Here is a 12974-nt window from a genome sequence, read left to right on the forward strand (position 1 = left end):
AAAACAGGGTATGTTAAAAGCTACTTGCTAAAGTAGTCTGATTCTAAACAGAATAGTGTCCTACCAATGTCAAGAGCTTAGATGGCAAGCTAGTAAAAAGCAAATCGGGGAAGGATAAAAGGTGGATGGAAGATGTAAAATTTCTGAACAATGAAAACGAACTTGAAGACAATATTACAGAAAGCGGAAGTAGACGATTATGAGAAGCGATATATGATACTGCAAGAAGGATCTGACAGACCACTGAAAGTCCTAAGTCGAATGAAACCGCTGGATAGATGACAGCTCCACATAATTACTGAGATCCCTGGGAGAGCCAATATTGACAACACTGTTCCACATGATGCGCATGATATATGAGAGAGACGGAACACCGTCATAGTTCAGGAAGAATGTGATAATTCATAACTGTCCTTTTTGTAATTGGAATATTATCAAACTATCAGTTTAATAAGTCATGGTTGCAAAATACTGATAAGAATTGTTTACGTATGAATGATAAGACTAGTAGAAATCGACCTCGAGTAGGTGAGTTTGCCATTGTAAGAGTGAAAGGGTATGAAAAGGGAGCAGCAGTTGAGAATGGAGTGAGCTGAGGTCGTTATGTATCCACAACGTTATTTAATCGGTGTACTGGAGGAACAGCCTGTGAAGGACACCAAGGAGAAATTTGGAAAGGGATCGAATTCAGCTCTGAGATTTTGGAAATTTGTTCTAAGGTCTTATGGGACCAAACTGCTGAGGTCATCGGTACCTAAGCCTACACACTACTTAATCTAACTTAAACTAACTTGCGCTATGGGCAACACACACACCCACGCCCGAGGGAGGACTCCAACCTCCGACGTGTGGAGCCGCACGGGCCGCGTCTAGACGCGGCTACCCCGCGCGGCTCTGAGATTTGCCGATGACATTGCAGTTCAGTGAAAGACTTGGAACAACAGTCGAAAGGAACGGATATGGTCTTGAAAAGAGATTATACGATGAACATTACGGTAGTAAAACAAAGATGATAGGGGTGAAGTCGGATTAAATCAGGCATGATGAGTGGAATTACATTAAGAAGTAATACAGAAGACTAGTAGATGGGTTTTCTAAGGAGTAGATGATGAGCAAAGTAAGTATGATATAATATGTAGACTGCGAATACCAAGTAAAGCGTTTCGGAAAAAGAGAAAACTGTTAACATCGAATATAAATTTAAGTGTTAGGAAGTCTTTTTCCGAAGAGTGAAAAAGAAATATAAGCTTTTGAAATGAGATTTTACGGGAGAATGCTGAAGAGTTGATGGGTGAGTTGGATAACTAAAAAGGATCTATTGAAGAGAACTGGGTAGAAATGAGAGATTCATGGGAAAACACTAAAAGAAGGCATCGCTTGGTACGAAACGTCCTTATGCCTCAAGGAAAAGTGAGTTTGCTAATGGGGGGGGGGGGCAATGCTGAGGTGAGAGGGGGGAAGGGTGGACTGGGGGAGACCAATGATTTAATACAGTAAGCAGGTTAAAGTGGACGTAGGTCACAGTAGTTATGCAGAGATGAAGAGGGTGATTTGACGCAGCCATCCATGACAGGATATTCTGTGTCGTTATTCGGAGTGAAGACTACAACATCAGAACACTTGTTTAAAGAACCCTTGTAAAATTCAGTGTGGAAGTGCTGATATTGCTTGTCGGCACTGTTAATTGATGTATACGCTTATGGAGATTTTCGAAACAGTAAATTAAGTGCGAGGAACGTGAATTACAATGCGAATGTTTGCGGATGACGTGAATAGTAACTTTTTGTGAATGCTAGAGTATCAGAGGTCAAGAAATTCTGTATGTAATGAAATTAAACTACAGAATAAAGAGGAAGCAGCGGAGGCAGCGGACATCAATTGGAAGAGGCGAAGGAAATTGTCGGAGACATGTGTCTGCTTGTATCAAATATTGACGTAACTTTTACGGTAAGGATGTTGATAGAGTTTTTCTCGATCACAGCCCTGTGTGTACACAAAAAGTATGAAGTACGGAGATGTAAGAACTGGAAACGAAATTAACGTGACGGTAGGATGTTGAAAATTAAATTGAGAGGTAAGGCTGGCTAAGTGTTTAAATTGTACTTCCTTAATACGTAAGCAATTTGAAAGTCCTCATAACTCCAGTCAATAGTATTAATGCCACTCTGGACTCGAGAACATATACGTTCAGATGCGTTCAGATGCGTACGTTGTTATGGTCACCTGTGGAACAGAAAAATGTATATCACTCTCACTCATGAGTTATGGAGGAATATATGAACACCGTTCTGAAGAGTACTGTAGCAACTGAGTTGTGTGTACCATTTTCTTGACTCAGTGTGACAGCTCTAAGGTCTTCTTACGCCCCATTAATTATATACATTGTAGAGTCAGTTAGTTCAATATACATATCTGCGTGACAGTGTAACAATGACTGAAGTGCCTCTGATAACAAGGATAGAAATAAAGCATTTGTGTTTCTTCTAATTAGTTTATTTATGCTGTTTTTATATTAAAAAATTACCTCAGTCTTTCAACAGAATTTAGAGTCAAATTTCGCTTACAACTCATTTCACTCTTATACCAATCCATGGGCACTTTCTACTAAATGTACTGTTCTGGAAGCTGCCCGCTTCCGTAGACTTCTGCTATGAAGGCGGCCGAATCCTTGGGGGTTCTCGTTCTGTTTGGACTGCTGAAATCCACCTCGTACACTCAGAGCTTTACCCTGTGTAAAAATATTACAGTATTATGCGACATGCGCTTTTAATACGAGATACACACACACACACACACACACACACACACACACACACGCAGAGAGAGAGAGAGAGAGAGAGAGAGAGAGAGAGAGAGAAATAAACCAAATGTACAGTAAGATTGTCAATACACACATGTCTATTGTTAGCCTTATTTTATCTTCATAAACTCTTCAGCGGAGCGGGGTAGCCGTGCGGTCTAGGGCACCTTGCACGGTTCGCGCGGCTCCCTCCGTCGGAGGTTCGAGTCCTCCCTCGGGCATGGGTGTGTGTGTTGTCCTTAGCGTAAGTTAGTTCAAATTAGATTAAGTAGTGAGTAAGTCTAGAGACCGATGACCTCGGCAGTTTGGTCCCATAGAACTTGGCACAGATTTCCAATTTTTTCCAAACTCCGAAACTATGACAGTAGCTGAAAAGTTTGTGGGAAAAATGTTGCGTGGTACAACTGGAACCATAATATGACGTTGGTTTTTTGTTACTAGGTCGGGTCGCGTCAGAGATATGAGGGTCAATTTTTTTTTTTTTTTTAAGTGGGATGCTATAGTTTGGTATAATTTTCTGAGAGCGGCTATCGAGACGAATCCAGTGATGTGTAGTGAGGTCTTTGAAGGGCAACGAACGTCAAAAAGGTGACATGAAAGTCCATTTGAAGAGATGTGATAAGGAATAACACTCAATCCATGATAAGAAGATTGCACCAGTGCACTGATACCAGTGTTCATCGCTTCAAACACCTTCTGTAAATGACGTTCATGCCACCTTTGTGACCTTCGTTGACCTTCAAATACCTTACTGTTACACATCACTGGATTCGTCTCGATAGCCACTACCAGAAAATAAGTCCCAAACTATAACGTCCCATATAAAAAAACGAAGTTGAACTCCATATCTCTGAAGCGACCCCACCTAGCATACAATGGCCCCCGTTGTACCATGCAACTTTTGTCGGCCAAACTTTTCAGCTACTATCATACTTCCGGAGTTATTCTTGGTGGCAATAGTTTGTGACTCACCCTGTATGTATATATACGTATGAGTTTTTTTGCCACATATTTTTGCTTGACTCTAACCTAGGCAAATGTTTATGTACCATTCCTACTGCCATTCTTTATACACGCTCTGATATATGTACCTGATATGAATCCCGCTCTCCTGAGCAGTATGCAGGTTTATTCACGAGTACTGACGGGTTTTCAGAAGACGACTGTGCGAAAACTGCAAGACGTACAGAAAATAAACACATATCAGTAGATAGCACACCCCTGCCAGTTTTGAACTCACATTACAGTTTCTCGATATGGGCACCGGTTGCGACGTGGAGAAAGCCAATACGTGAGTGCAGTCCATTGATGTCTCTGACACGGATAGGCACAACAGCAGTCTGCATTAGAAATCTGCAGGCTTGAACTAAGTAGATGCGACAGTACGCGACGTAAACTCCGTCCACAGGCCGCAAAGACCGATCTGTACCGAGCGATCGCCGTCTGATCCTCCCTCCGCCAATGGCGTCGCTGGATGTGGTGCGGAGGCCCGTGGGCTCAGCACATCGGTTCCCGGACGTTGTCAGTTTCCGTAACCTGGAGCCGCCACTACTCGACCAAGCAGCTCCTCGACTGGCCTCACAAGGCGTATTATTCCGTTCCAGCCTTCCCCATCAAGGAAAAATCCGTGGCAGTAGCACGAGTCGAACCCGAGTCCTCCACATGGCGGTAAGCTGCACTTAAACGAAGTAAAATAAAATTGGGATTACATTTTATTCCAGTTTTTCCTTTCAAATTTTCGTTTTGTATTTGCTTACTTTTACTTTGTGCTAAGAGTTCGTTTTGCTTGTATTCTGGATGCTTAAGTTTTTGTCTTGTATTTTATCATCCTCTGAGTTTTATTACGAGAGTCCTCTAAACCTGTTTGGTTGGGTCCTTAGTTTGAGACCATTATTTGCTACCATCAACGTCAGTAGGAGGAGGCGGGGGTGGCCGCTGCCTTAGCCGGCAGGGGCGGGATGGCTTTTCTGAGGACCGTCTCCAGGGATATCCGTGGTGTTCGCTAGATCTTCCCTGTAACGTCTGGAAAACGTGGCCTTTCTGCGCTCCTCCCATAGGTACGAGAGGTATTCTATTTTAACTGTGTGTGTCAGTTCTATTACCGACTGTGCAGTTTGCCGCGGAAAAGGTGTTCTATCTCACTGTTTGTGTTCTCTGGGACGGTTCTGTTTACCACTGCTACTATTCTCAGCATGTTTTCCACGTCGTCGCCGCGTCTCCGCACTGGAATCGGTGCTCTGTCGCGGGTGTGACATTTTTTCGAACGGCCTCAGATTTTTGGATACCAGTTTGGCGTTTGGTCGGCGCTATGTTGTTGATGACGTTGTACCACGTCGGTTCTACCTGTTTAGTGAGGGCGCTGTCCTTCAGGTTCAGATGGTTCAAATGGCTCTGAGCACTATGGGACTTAACATCTGAGGTCATCAGTCCCCTTAGAACTACTTAAACCTAACTAACCTAAGGACATCACTCACATCCATTCCCGAGGCAGGATTCGAACCTGTGACCATAGCGGTCGCGTGGTTCCAGACTCAAGCGTCTAGATCCGCTCGGCCACATCGACCGGCACACTTTTGACAGTAACCGTTCATTTATTAGCTTTGCCTTCTACAGGAAATCAATTCTCCGTTCGCATTGGTTCTCGCTAGCCCTCTTGTCGTATATGGTACCGCTTTATAATTATGAGCAGCCATATTCTACAGACACACATACAGTTACTGACCCCTGTGCGGCTCGCGCTCATGCTGTTTACTGCTAGTCATCTTGTTTTTATGGTGCCTCGTTTTTTTCTTTTAATTCGATTTACTGGCATCACTAGGTTGCTGGTTTGCTTGCGCGTGAGTGGCAGCAGCAGCGCTTATCAATAAGTGCACCGGCGTAATATCTCTGGAGCGACTGCTAGTGTTTCCGGGTCTTCGTGTGTCTACAGTTCAGTTGGGAGCTCAGTCGGGGCGCAGCAGCAGTTAATTCGGGGCTGGAGCAGCAGTCGGGACGGAGCGCCTGTGAGGTTAACTTGCCGACCGCTGGCCACACACATGAACCGTCCGACGGAAGGAGATTGGAGCGGGACGACCGCTGGTTGGTCGTTCGGTTGGTCGTCTCATCGGGCGACGTGTATTTGGTCATTTGACTGTTTCTGGGCCTCGTCACTTGGTTATCTTGCCGGACGTGGGTCGGTTCCTTCCTGGTGCGGAGATGTCAGGTGCCCAATGGGCAAGTATTCCCTCTGCTTGGGTGGGTCCAAGCCATTGAGCCCGGGTCGCCGTGTCTCCGAATTCCGAACGGACATGGAGTTAAGTCGGGTTGGAGCTGCAGTCAGCTTCGGACGGCCAAGACTCGCCAGACCGTTGCCGACACACGTAACTTGAGGGGGAACGACCTCGGTTGGTCGTTCGGTCGGTCGTCTCATCGGACAACGTGTATTTGTTCGCCGACCGCTTGTGGAAACTCTCTGTGTGTGAAGCGTGTGTAGCTTCTGTAATTTCCACTGAGCAGATGAATGCTGTCTGCGTTCTGGAGTAGTCAGTCGGTCGGTTGAAATAGAGCAGCGAGCGTTTAGGGTGGAAGGGAATTGATTAGGCTGTTGGTTGTTTCTTCAGCCGTCCCTTGGTCGTGCTGCCACCCGATTGTTTAGTGTTACGCTTGACTGCCTGTCTCACCTAAACTGTGCTTAGAGTTTCCTCCCCAGGCCGACCCTTGGAACACTCCAGAGCACCACCGCTAGTTGTTTGTGATTGTCATTTTATTTGGTCGCAGGTACGGTGCCAGGCCTTCAGCTGTGTATTAATATTGTCTGTTTTATGTTTAGTATATGGCCTTCAGCCGAACTTCATGACAACTATTTTAAGCTTAGGCCTTCACTCGTGTATTATTTAAAATTCTTGTTGCTCTGTATTTAGGCCTTCGGCCGCGTTTCTTTCTGAATCTGTGGCCTTAATATGTAAATACTTGTCCGAAGGTTTCTCTTTAATTATCTTGCATTCTTGAAACGGCCTTCAGCCGTGTTCTGTACTAAATGTTTATCTTAAAGTTGTCTTTAATTATTCTTGAGTAATTACTTGGGCCTTCAGCCGACAAGATGCTTCATGTTTTCTTAAGACGTTTTTCTGTTATACTGTGTAAAAGCTTATCCTTAAAGCCTCTCTTTTATTATCTAAAAAAATTATTGAGCTTTGAGCCGAAGAAAATTGGAATTTCCCATAATGTGGCCTTTAGCCAAAATTGCATTGGCATTGAAACAGAGGATGACACGCATAAAGCTGAAATGCTAAACACCTTTTTCCGAAACTGTTTCACAGAGGAAGACCGCACTGCAGTTCCTTCTCTAAATCCTCGCACGAACGAAAATATGGCTGACATCGAAATAAGTGTCCAAGGAATAGAAAAACAACTGAAATCACTCAACAGAGGAAAGTCCACTGGACCTGACGAGATACAAATTCGATTCTACCCAGAGTACGCGAAAGAACTTGACCCCCCTTCTAACGGCAAAGTACCGCTAGTCTCTAGAGGAACGGAAGGTTCCAAATGATTGGAGAAGAGCGCAGGTAGTTCCAGTTTTCAAGAAGGGTCGTCGAGCAGATGCGTAAGACATGCGTAAACATCGATTTGTTGTAGAATTTTTTGCTCGCATATCATGTCATACCTGGAAACCCAGAATCTACTCTGTAGGAATCAACACGGATTCCGGAAACAGCGATCGTGTGAGACCCAACTCGCTTTATTTGTTCATGAGACCCAGAAAATATTAGATACAGACTCCCAGGTAGATGCCATTTTCCTTCACTTCCGGAAGGCGTTCGATACAGTTCCACACTGTCGCCTGATAAACAAAGTAAGAGCCTACCGAAAATCAGACCAGCTGCGTGGCTGGATTGAAGAGTTTTTAGCAAACAGAACGTTGCATGTTGCTCTCAATGGAGAGACGTCTACTGACGTTAAAGTAACCTCTGGCGTGCCACAGGGGAGTGTTATGGGACCATTGCTTTTCACAATATGTATAAATGATCTAGTAGATAGTGTCGGAAGTTCCATGCAGCTTTTCGCGGATGATGCTGTAGTATACAGAGAAGTTGCAGCATTAGAAAATTGCAGCGAAATGCTGGAAGACATGCAGCGGATAGGCACTTGGTGCAGGGAGTGGCAACTGACCCTTAACATAGACAAATGTAATGTATTGCGAATACATAGAAAGAAGGATCCTTTACTGTATGATTATATGATAGCGGAACGAACACTAGTAGCAGTTACTTCGGTAAAGTATGTGGGAGTATGCATACGGAACGATTTGAAGTGGAAAGATCATATAAAATTAATTGTTGGTAAGGCGGGTACCAGGTTGAGATTCATTGGGAGAGTCCTCAGAAAATGTAGTCCATCAACAAAGGAGGTGGCTTACAAAACACTCGTTCGACCTATACTTGAGTATTGCTCATCAGTGTGTGATCCGTAACAGGTAAGGTTGACAGAGGAGATAGAGAAGATCCAAAGAAGAGCGGCGCGTTTTGTCGCAGGGTTATTAGGTAAGCGTGATAGCGTTACGGAGATGTTTAGCAAACTCAAGTGGCAGACTCTGCAAGAGAGGCGCTCTGCATCGCGGTGTAGCTTCCTGTCCAGGTTTCGGGAGGATGTGTTTCTGGATGAGGTCTCGAATATATTGCTTCCCCCTACTTATACCTCCCGAGGAGATCACGAATGTAAAATTAGAGAGATTCGAGCGCGCACGGAGGCTTTCCGGCAGTCGTTCTTCCCGCGAACCATACGCGACTCGAACAGGAAAGGGAGGTAATGACAGTGGCACGTAAAGAACCCTCCGCCACACACCGTTGGGTGGCTTGCGGAGTATAAATGTAGATGCAGATGTAAATTTGTAAATGCTTGGCTTTTAAAGAAATTCCTTATCTGATCTGAAATATTATTTCGGCCTTTAGCCGAGAAGATATTGCAATTTTACTTGAGGCCTTCAGCCGTTACTCTAAATCCTGGTGTTTTAAAAGGAATCATTTAAACTTATTCTGGAGAAGTTACTCGGGCCCTCAGGCGTGAATTGATCTTTGCTGTTTGAAAGAGAAAACTGTCCATTGGTTTGAGGAATAAAGTTGTGTATTCTTGGTTCAAATGGTTCAAATGGCTCTGAGCACTATGGGACTTAACTGCTGTGGTCATCAGTCCCCTAGAACTTAGAACTACTTAAACCTAACTAACCTAAGGACATCACGCACATCCATGCCCGAGGCAGGATTCGAACCTGCGACCATAGTGGTCGCGCGGTTCCAGACTGTAGCGCCAGAACCGCTCTGCCACTCCGGCCGGCGTGTGTTCTTGAATAACTAACAGTAATTGACCTTGGTTCCTTTCCACAACCTGATCCGCTCTGTCCTGTGAAACCGGATTTCAGTTAGTCATGAATACTTCTGCGTTTCTACTACCATGCACTATCTGCAGTTTTCTGTTAGTATTTTGTTCCCGATCGGTAGCAGAACCACATTCCTCGGATTTAATTTTGCCTCTGCTGCCTGTTCGAATGTTTGCAGAGCTTCTTCTATCCTTTATCTGCCTTTTTCTCGTATAAAGAAGCCCATGTCGTCTGCAGTTTTGCCCAGCAGCGTGATTCCGCTGCTGTTGCTGTGGCTGTGATGCAGAATTGGGTCCAGTGCTATGATGTACAGTGACATAGAAAGCGGGCTGCCTTGTGTCACTGATCTCTGGATCGGTATCGTCGTTCTACTTTCGCCATTTATTGTCGCTTTGGACGTGGCGCTTGTTCGGATATTCTTTATAAGTCGTAGGAAACATTCCTCCGAGTCCGAAGTATTTTCGAGAGCTTTGCACACAAAGTTGTGGCTTACACGGTCACGCGGCTTCTGGAAGTCCATCGACACGGTTGCCGGTTTGACAGGTCACTTCTCTGTACTCGGCTATGGCCTCGAAGATGATCCTGGTGGGTGGGACTCAGATTTGGTGTGGACTTATTATCTTCTCCATCATCGGTTTAATTTTGCCGGCAACGCATATCACTGCTATTTCGTAATCAATGATTAATAGCGTGACCGGTTTGTAATGTTCTACTTTGCGCAGCGTGCCTTTCTACCTTGGGATGAGGAATATATCCCTCTGTAGCGCCGATTACATCACTGACGACATCTGTGACGGTGTAGCCGATAATAGCGCAATATGTGAAGTGAAATTCGGAGGGGAGACCATCTGTTCTGGCAAGTTTCCAGCTGCGCTGGATTTGACGATGTTGCAGGCATTATCATTCTCCGTTATCAGCTACGGAGTCTACTTCATACCACTTCCAACTGTCGAGACTCAATCATTTTGACAATACGGTGGATCGTGTTTAGCTTTTCGTGAAGTCCAGAACTTAATGTCAAGCGTTAGCCGCTACTTTCAAATGGTTCAAATGGCTCTGAGCACTATGGGACTCAACTGCTGAGGTCATAAGTCCCCTAGAACTTAGAACTACTTAAACCTAACTAACCTAAGGACAACACACACATCCATGCCCGAGGCAGGATTCGAACCTGCGACCGTAGCGGTCGCGCGGTTCCAGACTGTAGCGCCAGAACCGCTCGGCCACCAGCGGCCGGCAGCCGCTACTTTTTGCACCTCGGTGTTGTAATGTCCAACTGTTGTTGTTGTTGTGGTCTTCAGTCCTGAGACTGGTTTGATGCAGCTCTCCATGCTAATCTATCCTGTGCAAGCTTCTTCATCTCCCAGTACCTACTGCAGCCTACATCCTTCTGTATCTGTTTAGCGTATTCGTCTCTTGGTCTCCCTCTACGATTTTTACCCTCCTCCCTGCCCTCCAATACTAAATTGGTGATCCCTTGATGTCTCAGAACATGTCCTACCAACCGATCCCTTCTCCTAGTCAAGTTGTGCCACAAACTTCTCTTCTCCCCAGTCCTATTCAGTACCTCCTCATTAGTTATGTGATCTACCCATCTAATCTTCAGCATTCTTCTGTAGCACCAAATTTCAAAGGCTTCTATTCTCTTCTTGTCCAAACTATTTATCGTCCATGTTTCACTTCCATACATGGCTACACTCCATACAAATACTTTCAGAAACGACTTCCTGACATTTAAATCTATACTCGATGTTAACAAATTTCTTTTCTTCAGAAACGCTTTCCTTACTATTGCCAGTCTACATTTTATATCCTCTCTACTTCGACCATCATCAGTTACTTTTCTCCCCAAATAGCAAAACTCCTTTACTATTTTAAGTGTCTCATTTCCTAATCTAATTCCCTCAGCATCGCCCGACTTAATTCGACTACATTTCATTATTCTCGTTTTGCTTTTGTTGATGTCATCTTATATCCTCCCTTCGAGACACTGTCCATTCCGTTCAATTGCTCTTCCAAGTCCTTTGCTGTCTCTGACAGAATTACAATGTCATCGGCGAACCTCAAGGTTTTTATTTCTTCTCCATGGATTTTAATACCTACTCCGAATTTTTCTTTTGTTTCCTTTACTGCTTGCTCAATATACAGATTGAATAACATCGGGGAGAGGCTACAACCCTTTCTAACTCCGTTCCCAACCACTGCTTCCCTTTCATGTCCCTCGACTCTTATAACTGCCATCTGCTTTCTGTACAAATTGTAAATAGCCTTTCGCTCCCTGTATTTTACCCCTGCCACCTCCAGAATTTGAAAGAGATTATTCCAGTCAACATTGTCAAAAGCTTTCTCCAAGTCTACAAATGCTAGAAACGTAGGTTTGCCTTGTCTTAATCTACCTTCTAAGATAAGTCGTAGGGTCAGTCTTCCCTCACATGTTCCCATATTTCTACGGAATCCAAACTGATCTTCCCCGAGGTCGGCTTCTACAAGTTTTTCCATTCGTTTGTACAGAATTCGCGTTAGTTTTTTGCAGCCGTTACTTATTAAACTGATAGTTCGGTAATTTTCACATCTGTCAACACCTGCTTTCTTTGGGATTGGAATTATTATATTCTTCTTGAAGTCTGAGGGTGTTTCGCCTGTCTCATACATTTTGCTCACCAGATGGTAGAGTTTTGTCAGGACTGGCTCTCCCAAGGCTGTCAGTAGTTCTAATGGAATGTTGTCTACTCCCGGGGCCTTGTTTCGACTTAGGTCTTTCAGTGCTCTATCAAATTCTTCACGCAGTATCATATCTCCCATTTCATCTTCATCTACATCCTCTTCCATTTCCATAATATTGTCCTCAAGAACATCGCCCTTGTATAGTCCCTCTATATACTCCTTCTACCTTTCTGCTTTCTCTTCTTTGCTTAGAACTGGGTTTCCATCTGAGCCCTTGATATTCATACAAGTGGTTCTCTTTTCTCCAAAGGTCTCTTTAATTTTCCTGTAGGCAGTATCTATCTTACCCCTAGTGAGGTAAGCCTCTACATCCTTACATTTGTTCTCTAGCCATCCCTGCTTAGCCATTTTGCACTTCCTGTCGATCTCATTTTTGAGACGTTTGTATTCTTTTTTGCCTGCTTCGTTTACTGCAGTTTTATATTTTCTCCTTTCATCAATTAAAGTCAGTATTTCTTCTGTCACCCAAGGATTTCTACTAGCCCTCGTCTTTTTACCTACTTTATCCTCTGCTGCCTTCACCACTTCATCCCTCAAAGCTATCCATTCTTCTTCTACAGTATTTCCTTCCCCCATTCTTGTCAATTGTTCCTTTATGCTCTTCCTGAAACTCTCTACAACCTCTAGTTCTTTCAGTTTATCCAGGTCCCATCTCCTCAAATTCCCACCTTTTTGCAGTTTCTTCAGTTTTAATCTGCAGTTCATAACCAACAGATTGTGGTCAGAGTCCACATCTGCCCCTGGAAATGTCTTACCATTTAAAACCTGGTTCCTAAATCTCTGTCTTACCATTATATAACCTATCTGAAACCTGTCAGTATCTCCAGCCTTCTTTCATATATACAACCTTCTTTTATGATTCTTGAACCAAGTGGTAGCTATGATTAAGTTGTGCTCTGTGCAAAATTCTACCAGACAGCTTCCTCTTTCATTTCTTAGCCCCAATCCATATTCACCTACTACGTTTCCTTCTCTCCCTTTTCCTATTACCGAATTCCAGTCACCCATGACTATTAAATTTTCGCCTCCCTTCACTATCTGAATAATTTCTTTTATTTCATCATACATTTCTTCAATTTCTTCGTCATCTGCAGA

General features: G+C 44.1%; 1 protein-coding gene across 1 annotated transcript in view; it reads right to left on the reverse strand.

Moving 5' to 3' along the window:
- Positions 1-2187: 2187 nt before the first annotated feature.
- LOC124622786 (myrosinase 1-like) overlaps positions 2188-12974 on the reverse strand; it is a 116836-nt gene continuing 106049 nt past the window's right edge. The window contains exon 7 of the mRNA XM_047148579.1: positions 2188-2223. Within this exon, the coding sequence (XP_047004535.1) occupies positions 2188-2223 (36 nt within the window). The remainder of the gene's footprint in view (positions 2224-12974) is intronic.

Source organism: Schistocerca americana, chromosome 7 (genome assembly GCF_021461395.2).
Source record: "Schistocerca americana isolate TAMUIC-IGC-003095 chromosome 7, iqSchAmer2.1, whole genome shotgun sequence".
NCBI classification, from domain to species: domain Eukaryota; kingdom Metazoa; phylum Arthropoda; class Insecta; order Orthoptera; family Acrididae; genus Schistocerca; species Schistocerca americana.